This window comes from Canis aureus, chromosome 15, assembly GCF_053574225.1.
Source record: "Canis aureus isolate CA01 chromosome 15, VMU_Caureus_v.1.0, whole genome shotgun sequence".
NCBI lineage: Eukaryota > Metazoa > Chordata > Mammalia > Carnivora > Canidae > Canis > Canis aureus.
Window position 1 is genome coordinate 59,566,879 of NC_135625.1, and position 12,683 is coordinate 59,579,561.

Genomic DNA, 12,683 nt, shown 5'->3' on the forward strand with positions numbered 1-12,683 from the left:
AAATAGTGCCATCAAAAGATTATTGATTCCACTGATTTCATCTATTGATCTATCCTATGGATTTATTCTATCAATTTCAATCGATTGAAAATAATTAGAATTATTGGAGAGTCCCTAAAATATGAAGCACACAGAATCAAACTGAGTTAAAGACAGAAAAACACATGTAAAATACATAGAAGTGGACCTTCTGGAAGTGGGAAGTATTGAGGGGTCCTTAACAAACTCAGAGTTACATGTAACAAAAAGCAAGAAAGACACCTGGTCAGTCCCAATGAGAGTAATTCAGACCCACCCACTAGAACAGGCACTCCCCTCCATGCCCTGCTTGTGCCCCACAACCTTGCTATTTTCCCCAAGGAACACAGGAGTGTGGACAGATGTGCTGGAGAGAGAAGCATGTAAGAGAGCCATGAAAGCCCCCACCCCACTCCAAGGATACATGCCAGCAGCCTATACCACCAAACAAAACATGCTGCCTCTTCTCCATTAAGCCTGGGTCAGAATCTGCATGACCAGCAGACACCAGGATTCTCAAGAAGACCACCAAGAGTCACCCAACACATGAGGAAAAATGGAAGCTAACTCACACAGAAGAATCAATATCCAAGGAATAATTACTAGGGTAAACAGCTCAAGTAACAGTTAGACCTAAACATAAAAGTGAAACCTATAAAACTTCTAAGGAAAAAAAAAAGCATAGAGCCACTTTTAGAGGCTTGGAACAGGTAAAGATTTTTCAGACACAAGAAACAAACTACAAAAGAAAAAGATACTAAAACAATCATCAATAGTGTAACTTATTCCTCAAGACACCATAAAGAAAATGAACATGAAAGAGACAGACTGTCAATACCTGTATCTGACAATGAATTGTATAAATAATACTCAAAACCCTCAGTAATGAGAGATCAAACAATCTAATTAATAAATGGGCAAAATAGTACAAAACACCACGTATTGTGATTCCGTTTACATGAACATCCAAGCAAATCCATAGATACAGAATGTAAACCTGTAGGTGCCCTGGGGAAGAGGGGGAGAATGGGTGGAGTCTGCTAATGGGCACAGCATATCTTTGGGGGTGACTGACTTGATAATAGCTGCACAATTCTGTAACTAAACTAAAAATTATTAAATGGGTGAATTGTATACGAATTATACTTAATACCTCAAACTGTCATATAAAAAACTAGCAGAAAACTTAAACAGATATTTCACAGAAGATACACAAATGGCCAGTAAGTACATGAAAAAAATTAAATATCATTTTCATAAAATAAATGTAAATTAAAACCACCATGAGATATCACTACTCATTAATTACAATAGCCAAAGTTTAAAAGACTGACAATACCAAGTGTTAACAAGAACACAGAGCAATGAACTCTCAGACATTGCCAGTGGGAAGGTATACCCACTTTGGAAGACAGTGGCCATTTCTTATAAAGTTAAACACATACTTACACATTCCAGTAATTCCACATCTAGGTCTTTACTCAAGTGAAAACAGATATCCGCAAGAAAACTTGTGCATAGGTATAAAGACTCTATTTGTAAAAGCTAAAAACTTAAAACCCATCACATAATGGATAAACAAATTGTAGTCAATCCATGCAACACAATACTATTCAGCAATAAAAAAAGAGCTAACTACTGATTTGCCAACCTGGACAAATCACAAAGGCATGCTGAGTGAAGACAGGGACAGAAGAATGCATGCTGTATGTTTCCATTTACATGAAATTCTAGAGAGTGCAAATCTACAGTGACAAAAAGGAGATCAGGGACTGCATGGGGTCAGGAAATTAGGGGGTGAAGATGAATGGTATTGGGACATAGGGACACTTTGAGAATTAGGAAGCTACCATATCTAAGGTGTTATTATCAGAACTCAGCGTATACTTAAAAATGTTAAATATTTAAAATATCACTGTGTGTAAATTATAGCTCAATAATGTTGGCTTTAAAAAGCATACATGTATATATGACACATATATATGCTTGAACTGGCATTCCATTTTCAGGAACCGAGCTATAGAAATACACTTGAGTACTCAGGTGCTCAGTGGAGTATCACTCTAACTGGACACTACAGTTGTTTTTTAAAAACAAGGTGGACTTACACATACTATGGTGGAAAAAAAACTCCAAAACACAATGTTAAGTAAAGGAAGCACACTAAGGAATACCTATCACATATTCCCATCTGTTGAAAAATATGCAAAACAAGCACCATGACCACATGGCATGTGTTTACCTTTGGGGAAGGCTGAAGGAGGACTTCAGACTTTATTCTGTATTATTGGATTCTTTTACAAAGTGAAAGTAGTCCTGAATTGCTTGGGTGGCTTTTAAAGACTGAAAACGAAACAAGAAGTTTGGTGGTTGTTTTTCTAAAAGTCATCAAATTTGAGAAGGAAGCTTTCTTCAGTCAAAGCCCAGGATAACAGTAAGAAGAAAACAAAGGTTTAGTGAAAATACAGACACACATGTACATAAAAGAATTGTTACTTGTGATAAAAAGAGGGACCATGGAAATCCCCAAGAGGTTCTTAAGTTCTTCTTCCCCACCTTAAGTTCTTGTTCCCCAAGAGCACACACAGGCATCTCTTTCTCAGGGAGGGCCTTCTGGCTTCTTGGGGCATTTCTAAGTCTACAACCACCCTTTATGAGGGATGCTCACATTTGTCACCACTAAATGGGGCATCTGTGCAAATCTGTGACCTCATGCTAGGCTGATCAAGGGTCAACACTTGACACTTGCTGCATGAACCAGTTATGTTCCCAAAAACTCATCTACGGTCTAATTTCCATTAATTCAATTCCTACCATTCTCAACTCCCCAACAAAATTGCTTCAGAACTGTTTGGCAAAAGTGCCACCCCAGCTCACAATTAAGAAGGCCTCAACCCTCTCTGGATGGGGGAGAGGACCTTCAGGCATGACCTCAGGGCAGAACTCTTAAAACAAGAAGCAGCTGTCCCACCTACAAGTGGATGAAGGGGATTCCTCGAACTTACCTTGAAAGCTACAACTTTTCCGGATATGGTATAAGCAGATCTCATCACTCTCCTCTTGGTTAGCAGTGTTTGGGGACACAGAACCTGAACTATCTCTTCTTTCTATGAAGAAACACCACAAAGAGGTATCAGCATCCATCAAAGCTTCTGATAGAGTCAGAGTAGTTCAAGATACAAGGAGAGAAAAGTGGGCAAGGCAATCTCACAAAATCCTATGACATTCAGGATGAAATTACCCCATTATGTAAGTGGACCCTCTGTTTTTTAGGGAGGAGCCAGGGAGCCCAACACCATGCAGCTGCTTGCCATGGAGGGGCTCTTTTTTTCCTCAGCTCTGGCTGTGCAACCAACCTTAAAATGAAACCTCCTTAAGTAACTTTAGATGAATTATAAGAATTTTAATATATAACAGGCACAGAGGTGATTTCAAAGTTTATCTTTACTAGTAGTGCTTCAATCAGATGTTACCTAACAATTACATTTACCATTGCCCCTCCACCATACAAACACATAAAACTCACTCACAAACCCTCCTTATTCAGTATCACCAGTTATTTTGTTATTCACTTTCCTTTTAGTTTTTATAGGCTCCCCAGACACTCACAGGGTGGGCCTCAAAACCCACAACTTGGGGGCCTCTGAGATTACCCCCAAGGGCAGGTATCCTTCCCTCCCTTTCTAGGGCCATAATCCAATTTACACTGTTATTAAAGATCTATTTAAAGCAAAACCTGTCTACACCTAGCTTCCTACTATTGAAAGAAATTAACCTAAAATAACTGAAGATAATGTAAAGAAAAAACATATATGGCAAAGACTATTTTTAAATATAAAAATCAAGTAAGATTACAGTGTTGTTTGTTTGCTGCTAGTCCTAGCACTCATCTGATATTTTAGGAAGTAGTCTATTAAAAATTCTAGATAACCTCTATTAAACATCTATTAAAATCCTACAGCTAACAAATGGTTTGATTGTGCATTCCGGGGTGGTGGGGGTGGGGGCGGACTATGTCCTAGTCTCCAATATATAACCAGGGCCCAGGCCAGTGGCTAGCACGTGGCAAGCATATAAATTTGTTAAATGAATGAGTGGATAACCAGAATGGCCAGCCAACAGCCAATACTGTGAAATCCAAAGGACACCAATGTGTCATAACCTCTCCAATGGACTACATTATTAATTTCCCACATAATAAGTGAAGAAATGCTTATTTAAGAAGCAATCTCTGCTTAAAACTCCCCCATCTGCTTGTCATTAAACCTGACATTCCTTTAAAAAATAAATAAATAAATAAAGTATCCTAGCATGCTCGATCACTCAACAAATAAATGTCTGAGTGTGGGCCAGGCACTGGCTAGGTGCTAGAGATGAGCAGTGAACAAAGATATTTATAGGGTCTAAAAGATTCCATTTATTCATGTCAAGAACAGACAAGATTCCATTTATTCATGTCAAGAACAGACCTGAAATTAAAACAGACTTTGTTCACTGCAGATCAGATCTGTCAGGAATGCATTTATAGTAAACATCAATTGGTATTTGTCTACAATATCTTGCTTGTTCATGACCATGATTTCAAGTCATCTTTATAATGCCTACTAGGGCTGGGAAGGAATCACCAACTGCACTTTTCTAAAAGCAGCACAGACTTGCCCCAGGTCACACAATCTATTATTGGCCAGGTAGAATCCAAGGGCCCCAGTGCAGAGCCTTACCAGATGTCCCCTGTGGGCCCGAGGTAGGAGGGTGCCCTCTGCTGGGGGTGGAGCTCTTGTTCTTGATGTCATGAGCATTTCTGTAAATGGAAGGCAGTCTGCTCACCAGATCTGAGTTCATGCCCAACTTCTCCAGTTTTTCCAGATTCTCAGCATTAGAGAGATCATGAGATCTCTTACAGCTAGTGCCAAACTTGCATTCGCCCTGTAAAAAATACTGGCAGATGTGGAGTTTGATACACTGCTTTTGAAAGGAACAAGAGCCGTAGGGTCCATCTCCTTTGTTATAATGAAGGCAGATCTGTTAACAGAAAAGGAAAAAAGCACCAGCTTAGGAAAACCTCACAGGACACCACCTCCCCTCCGGACCAGTCACAGTCAGAGGAGGTTTCTCTAAAGACCTAGCCAAGGGATCCCTGGGTGGCGCAGCGGTTTGGCGCCTGCCTTTGGCCCAGGGTGTGATCCTGGAGACCCAGGATCAAATCCCACGTCAGGCTCCCGGTGCATGGAGCCTGCTTCTCCCTCTGCCTGTGTCTCTGCCTCTCTCTCTCTCACTGTGTGCCTATCATAAATAAATAAAAATTAAAAAAAAAAAAAAAGACCTAGCCAAAGCTGTGATCCTGTCATCCTCACAAGCCACACAGCTATGAGAATATCCCCCCACTCTAGATAGATGGCTAACATATGCCCTTGGAGAAAATGGAAACCAGGTAGAAAGCAGACTGTGCAAATCCAAAGAATTCCAACTTATCAGAACTGCTCCCTTCACAGGAGATGTTTCCATGTAACTCATACAGCAGCATGCTAACAGCCCACCTACAACCTCCACCTACAACCTTCCCCCACTGACTCACCAACTCTCCCTAAGCCAGGTCCCATATCCCCATCTTCTTTTTTTTCTGAAATTCAGGGTCAAAGAGGTTCTGAGTGTATAAAGTATCTTCGAGAAAGGCCAAATACAGCCCTTTCATTTATCAAGAGCAAACTGAAACTCAGAGAAGTATACCTACTTGCCCTAGGTCACACAGCTATCTACATCTGGCATGCTCAATGTCTGTTGAATTGGACTGTTGGTAAAGCTGGGACTTGAATTTGAATCAACTGCTCCTTTTCTACCTTCCAAATTCCTAGAGATGAGAGCCTGGCCAGAGACCACCAATGGCCTACCCAGGCAATTCAGAGGCATTACACTGAGCAAGAGGTAGAAATGCAACAGAGGGCTGTAGAACCAAGACTTAGATCAGTAAGGACTCTACTCTGGGGATGGAAACCCCAAGGGGAAAGGCCAAGACAGGGTTACGCCCTAACCTTGATTTTGCCACTTAGGAGATGCCTGACCTTAGGCAGGCCACTCGCCAGCTCTGAGTTTCAGCTTTTTAATCCCTAAAATGGGAATAATACCACCTACATCACCAGGCTATCATGAAGATTGAATGGAAAATACACAAAATGGCTAATACAAATGTCTGGGGTCATAGTGGGTGCTCGATTCACGGTAGCAGCCCCTCAATATTCATCCGATAAGGACCAGACTGACAGCAGAAGGTCGGGCAGGAAAGCTACACCAGGTCCCAATTTATGGTCACAGCTCCCAGTTGCCAGCACTGTGTTCTGAAGCAACCTGCTTACACAAGTATACAAGAGGCTACACAATCCAGACTGGTCACCTTCTGATTCACTTTTCATACTATTGACAAGATGATCTCTCCAAAACATTAATGCCCACTCTCCAAACACAACCCCCGACCCCAACTCCTTCCCGTGATACTGAAGCCTGCATGGATGAGTCTCTACTCACTCATTTCTCCTTCTCCCCTCTCCCACTCTAAATCCAAGTTGTCCCCTGGAAAAATACATGCTGTCCCCTGACCATACCGGTTCTGTCTTCTCTCTGCCCATTTTTCCCAGACCTTCATCCTCCACACGTCCTTCAGCATTCAGAACACACACCATCTACCCTAGGACACCTTCCCAGGCGTCCAAACTGTGCCCCTGAGACCACAGTGCTTTTACTGCAGTATCTAGAAAAGCACCTTGCAATCACATGCTAACTTGTCTGTCTCACCCAAGAAATGCACCTCCTGGAAGGGCAGAACAGGGTCTTTTATCTCCGTATCACCAGTGCCTCACTCATAGTGGATAGTCAATAAAGGCTAGCTGAATTAAATCAATACTAATTTTCAAAAGGCAAAAGAAAAAAGTTAATACCTATTATGTGCCAGTCACTAAGCTATATATAGCACCTGTCTCAAATGTGTGGTTTTAGTGGAATAATATGTAGCATTTTCATAAAAACAGGTTAATCTGACCTCTGTAATCTTATCCCAGAAACAGTGTCAGAGCATCCCACAAATCTATGCCGGCCACAGGAACACACCACTAGGATCTGCTGCAGAGTGCAATTAACTCAGCTCAGCTGCTGCCCTCGGGAGCCACCACCTTATTCACACAGAGACCATGCTCCCACCGGCTGCTCCCAGGCAACAATGAGCTACCTTGGCTCAGAACTTCCCACTGGCCAGCAGAAGCTCTCTTGGAACTGGGCTACAGTCAGGGTCTCTTCCTACCCAGTCCCTTCCTTCCCCCAGTCCTGCCACATCACTGCCCAAAAGCTTCCCACTTTCTTCTGCTCCCTCTCCACTAAATCTCCTGCACTTCTAATCCCATCTTGGTGTCTGTTTCTCAGAGGACCCAAACTAGTACATAGCCACTGCAGCGAGGTGCATTATGAAATTATGCATTATGCATTATGAGAATCCACATCAACTAAAGTTCAAAATTCCCTGGGTGTAACTGATTTAGTAGAGAGGGCATCATCTGCCTGTCAGCATCTCTGAGAAGTTTCCTCCTGGGAAAGATGGCCCCTCCTGGGTCTGGCAATAACACAAAGTTTCAAGTCCTGCTAGATGGGGAGGAGCCAACTGGAGTCTCTCATCTCCTCATCCCCATGTAAGGAACATCTTGCTTCAGCCACTGACCAACCAGACTCCCCCAACCTCTAAGAAGCCCTGCAAAAGAGGAACCAGTCCCAATGACATAGAAGGAAAGGCAGCTTCTAGAAGGGGCAAGGTTTCAGGCCCAAGGTCACTAGTCTAAAAATCAATAGAGAGCAGCCCGGGTGGTTCAGCGGTCTAGTGCCACCTTCAGCCCAGGTGTGATCAGGGTGTGATCAGGATCAGGGTGTGATCCTGGAGACCTGGGATCAAGTCCTGTGTCGGGCTCCCTGCATGGAGCCTGCTTCTCCCTCTGCCTGTGTCTCTGCCTCTCTCTCTCTCTCTCTCCCCCCTCTGTGTTTCTCATGAATAAATAAATAGTTTTTAAAAATAAACAAATAAATAAAAAATAAAAATCAATAGAGCCAGGAATTCAATCCAGGTCTCCTCCAAGCAGATCCCATGGTCACTATCAGGTCCTCCTCAGCTTCTCTTCTGCCATATTTCTTATCTTCCAACCTTCTAGCTTCTCCCCCATCACTTACACACATACACACCCCCTCCTGAAACTCACCTCTGGCAAAAGCCAGGGGTCATTCTGAAACAAAAGCAGGCAGAGCTCACTGAAGCTGAGGTGGTCAACACCATGAGTTCTCAGCACACTCAGGTTGTGATCTGTCGTCAAGCTGTGACTGTTTCTACAGTTCTTCCTGCAAAGAAGCAAAGCTGGTGTCACAGTTCAACTGTGCCTCCCCAAAATTCTTATGTTGAAGTTCTAACCCTCCCGTGACTGTATTTGGAGATGATTTTTATACAGAGGTAATCAAGTTAAAAAGAGGTTGCTGGGGGGGGGGGGGGGGGTCTAATCCAATCTGCTATCTTTATAATAGAGGAGGAAATTAAGACACAGATGCGTACATGTGAAGACAGAAAGAAGATGCCATCTGCAAGCCAACGAGAGAGGCTGCAGAAAGAAAGCAACCTTGCCAACACCTTGGTTTTAGACTTCTGGCCTTGAGAATTGTGAGAAACTTCTGTTTAGCCCCCACTCTGTGGTACTTTGGTATGGCTGCCCGAGCAAACTAATACAACTAGCAAAATCAGATTTTAAAATAATTTTTCAGGAACAGTTCTTGACATTGCTTATTAGCAGCACCAGGAAAAAACAAAACAAAACAAAACAGCATGTACATACAATGAAAAACCGCAATGCTTATTTACAAAGGAAGAGAAAACACCTTGCGAGTTCTAGGGCCCAGGACAGCACTTCTTATCAGTATCTGGTAAGAATCACAGGGCCATTCCCAAAGAAGACTCCCAGTATGCCAGGCAGTGGGCACTTAACAGACACTTAAACAGTGGCTGAATAAACGAGCCTGGACATCTTTGGTTAAAGGTATGTGTATACACCCTGAGGCCCAGCCCTTTTCTCCACTCCCCTCCTCCATCATTTCCATTAACAAGCAAGCTCCCGTTGAACATGCATAGTGAGCCAGGCACTGGCACCACGCCCTGATGATCCAAAGACTTCAAATGATCGCCCGGGTCACCAGGACCCGGAAAAGTCAGGCACATATCATTTGCTTTATTCAGATGCTGTCAAACCTCAAAAGTCATGTTTATTTTAAGCGTTCCAAAAGAAAGCTGAACCCTTGATTGACTTCCCCAAACCAGCACCTTCCACAGGCTCCCTCATCTCAGTAAAAGACAACTTCTCTCTTTCACTGCACAGACCAACAACTTTGGGAGTCATTTGGCCTCTTCCTCTGATCTCCTCTAGTGGAAGTGACAGATACGGAGAGGACTCTAAAATAGTAGGTCAAGCGCAAGGTCAGCCATGCTCAGAATACATCCGTGCAGACAGGAGAGGCATCTGAGCCTGACAGAAGTGGAGAAGCAATCAAGGGATGGTGCAAAGCCCAGGCCAAATATTGAGGCAGCACAACCAGGCAAGGAGAGATGAGAAGAACATTCTAGGCAAACTTGGTGCCACTAAGATGATTATGACAACAATGATGGTAACAACAGCTGCTAAAACTTGTTGAGGATTTACCACAAACCAGGATTACCTGAAGGTTCTATAAGTCATTCAGTCCTCAACAAGCCCATGAAGTGTGTGATATCCTCATTTTGCAGATAAGGTAACTGAGGCTTAGATATAAAGTCGCTTGCCCAAGATCACGCAGCTAGCAGGGAGCAGAGCCAGGTTTAAAACAAGGTAGGCTTGTCTTGGGGCTGTGCTCTTAACCACCATGCTCACTGCCCCTAAGCACAGGATGGAAGTCAGGGACTTGGGACCCTTCCCAGCTGTCACCAATGAGTAAAAGCAGAAGCCATGATGTTTCTGAAACAGGTGACCCTGTGGTTCAGGAAGTCACAGGAAAAGCATCGAAAGTGCAGCCAACCACACCTACTCTCCCTTATGTGACCCAAAAGCAGTCAGAGAAGGAAGGTTCAAGAAACCGTCATGTGTGAACCACAAGGGAAATGGAACAGCGAAGAACGAAAAGGAAGCTCCGTATCATCTAGGCCAGTCGATAATCAGACTTCCAGATTTCCGAGACAAATAAAATCCAACCCCAAATTTTGGGAACTAGCTGCACAACAGAGCTGCTCTATTTTTATCGCGTATGGACATTAACAAGATGCACCAATTATCCCTATCACTCAATTCATCCTTCCACCATTTATCATTTATCGTGTCCACCTTCTCCAGCTGCTGCTCCTCATTCTCCCCCAAGGTCAGACACTTTTCCAACAGTCCCTGAGGACCCAGCTTCCCGACAGTTCCACCCTCAGGCTCCACCTCAGATCTGACCTGCTCCTGGGGCTGCAGCCCTGGCATGCACCAACCAATAACTTCCAAACCAGCACCTGGGACCTTGGCCATGCTCCCAGGCTTCAGACAGACAGCTGTCCTGGGACACACTCCTCCTGCTCTCTCAGCCAATAAGGAAGAAAAGGAAGAATCATCCCTCAGTCAATAATAAGGGGGGGGGGGTATGAATCATCTGTCAACAGTAAGAAAACAGCCATCACCTCTCTGCCATCCTGTCACCACAATCACACCAACTCCCCCTCTCTCAAATTTCTCACACACACATCCCTCCTCTTAAGACCTTAACTAGGTCTGGGAATAGTCTCATCTAGATATTTCTCAGCAGCTGCTGAGGCGGTAGAGGGGCAGCAGCTGCATTTCCCACTCCCACCCTCCTGCATCTAGGCATGAGGGGCGCAGGCAGGAGACATCCAGGGGATGTGTGGAAAGGTATCTACCACCTGCACACCCCGCCCATAAAAACTTCCCTCCGGCCTCTACTGTCCATCTTTTCCACCTGCTCCCTGGAACCTCATACCCAGGATGGCCTTAAGAGCCGTGGGCTGAGGAGGCTGAGCTGAGGTCAGCCAGACCCAGGCCCTGAATGACCGCATGGATCCAGACCCCTACCTCCTGCTGACTAGTTCACCTGATGTGAGCAAAAAATAACATCTCTTGTGTTAAGGGGGGGGGGGGGGGAAGTGAAGGAAGGAAGGGAGGGAGGGAGGGAAGGAAAGAAGGAAAGAAGGAAAGAAGGGAAGGAAGGAAGGAAAAAAGGAAGAGAGGAGAGGAAAGGAGGGAAGGAGGGGAGGGAGGAAGGGAAGGAAGGAGGAGGGGAGGGGAGGAAAGGAGGGCAGGAAAAGAGGGAAGAAAGGAAAGAAGGGGAGGGAAGGAGAGAGGGAGGAGAGGAAAGGAAGGAAGAGAGGGAAGGAAGGAAGGAAGGAAAAGAGAGGAGGAAAGGAGAGGAGGGGGGAAGGAAGAGAGGAAGGAAGGAAGGCAGGGAGGGAAGGGAGGGAGGGAGGAGGGAAGAAAGGAAAGGAGGGGAGGAAGGAGGGAAGGAAGGGAAGGAAAGAAGGAAGGGAGAAAAGGAAAGAACAAAGGAGGAGCCCACTCCTCCACAGAAAGGGGCAGGCTTCTGGACAGAAGCCCCCTGCGCCCCGGGAAGCGAGCTGGAGCTGAGGCGGCCTGGGGAGTCGTCCTGCGGCGGCGGAGGAAGCCCGGGGCGCCGGGGCCCTGCAGCTGAGGGGAGCGCGGCGCCCAGGAAGCCCCGCAGCCGCTCGGCCGCTCCCCCTCCGAGAGCCCGGGCGGGGGGGGGGGGGGACCGCGCCCCGAGTCGCCCTCCGGGACGGAGGAGCCTGGGGGCCGCCGTCCAGCGCGAGCCCTCCCACAGCGCCCGGCAGTCAGGTGCCCGCTGAGGAGAAGGGAGGCGGAGGCCGCGGCGGCGCCCGCCCCGGGGGGCCCAGAGCGGGCCTGCGGGCGGGGCCCCCCGTCCCCGGCCGCCGTCGGGCTGCGGGCGCGGCGCTTACCCGGCCCTCAGGAACTTGCAGGCCCCGTAGACCAAGAACTTGCAGAGGTGCAGCTGCGCGCACAGCCCCACGCAGGCCGCCTTGGGGCTCTGGTGCGCGCGGCACAGGCGCAGCGCCGACACCGCCAGCACCACACGCCCGGGCGCCGCCGCGCCGCCCGCGCCCGCCCGCGCCGCCACCGCGAAGCGGCCGCGCTCCCGCAGCAGCCGCTCCAGCGCCTCGGCGCCGACGCCGTCCCGCAAGCGGCGCCGCAGCTCCTCCAGCTCCAGGGCGCCCCCGGCCGCGCACAGCACCTGGGTCACCTCGCCGAGGACGGCGGCCTGGGCCATGGCGGCGGCGGGCTGCCCGTCGGGGCGCGGCTGACGGGACGCGGGCGGCGGGCGGCTCCCGCGGGGTGCAGACGCCAGCTGGAAGCGAAAGCGAAAGCTCCCCGGGGCCCGGGAAAACGGAACCCGCGGCGCCTCACCACGCCCACCGGCCCGCAGCTGAGGGGGCGCGGCGCCTTCCGGCCTCAGGGCGCCCAGCTGCGCGCGGCCGCCGCGCTCCGCGGCCCGCTCCCCGGCTCCGTCGGCAGCCCGGACGGGCGGAGGCGGGGGCCGCAGGCAGACGCAGGCTCGTCGTTCGGGGCAGCGCCTCGGGGCTCTCGCGGCGCCTTCACCTAGTGGCC

At 47.4% G+C, this 12,683-nt stretch overlaps 1 protein-coding gene across 1 annotated transcript in view; it reads right to left on the reverse strand.

Annotated features, from left to right (window-relative positions):
* PARP12 (poly(ADP-ribose) polymerase family member 12) overlaps positions 1–12,360 on the reverse strand; it is a 38,890-nt gene extending 26,530 nt beyond the window's left edge. The window contains exons 1-4 of the mRNA XM_077850138.1: positions 12,017–12,360; positions 8,247–8,382; positions 4,740–5,040; positions 3,024–3,125 (exon numbers count right to left, since the gene is read on the reverse strand). Of these exons, the coding sequence (XP_077706264.1) occupies positions 3,024–3,125; positions 4,740–5,040; positions 8,247–8,382; positions 12,017–12,345 (868 nt within the window). The 5' untranslated portion in view covers positions 12,346–12,360. The remainder of the gene's footprint in view (positions 1–3,023; positions 3,126–4,739; positions 5,041–8,246; positions 8,383–12,016) is intronic.
* Between the last annotated feature and the right edge of the window lie 323 nt (positions 12,361–12,683).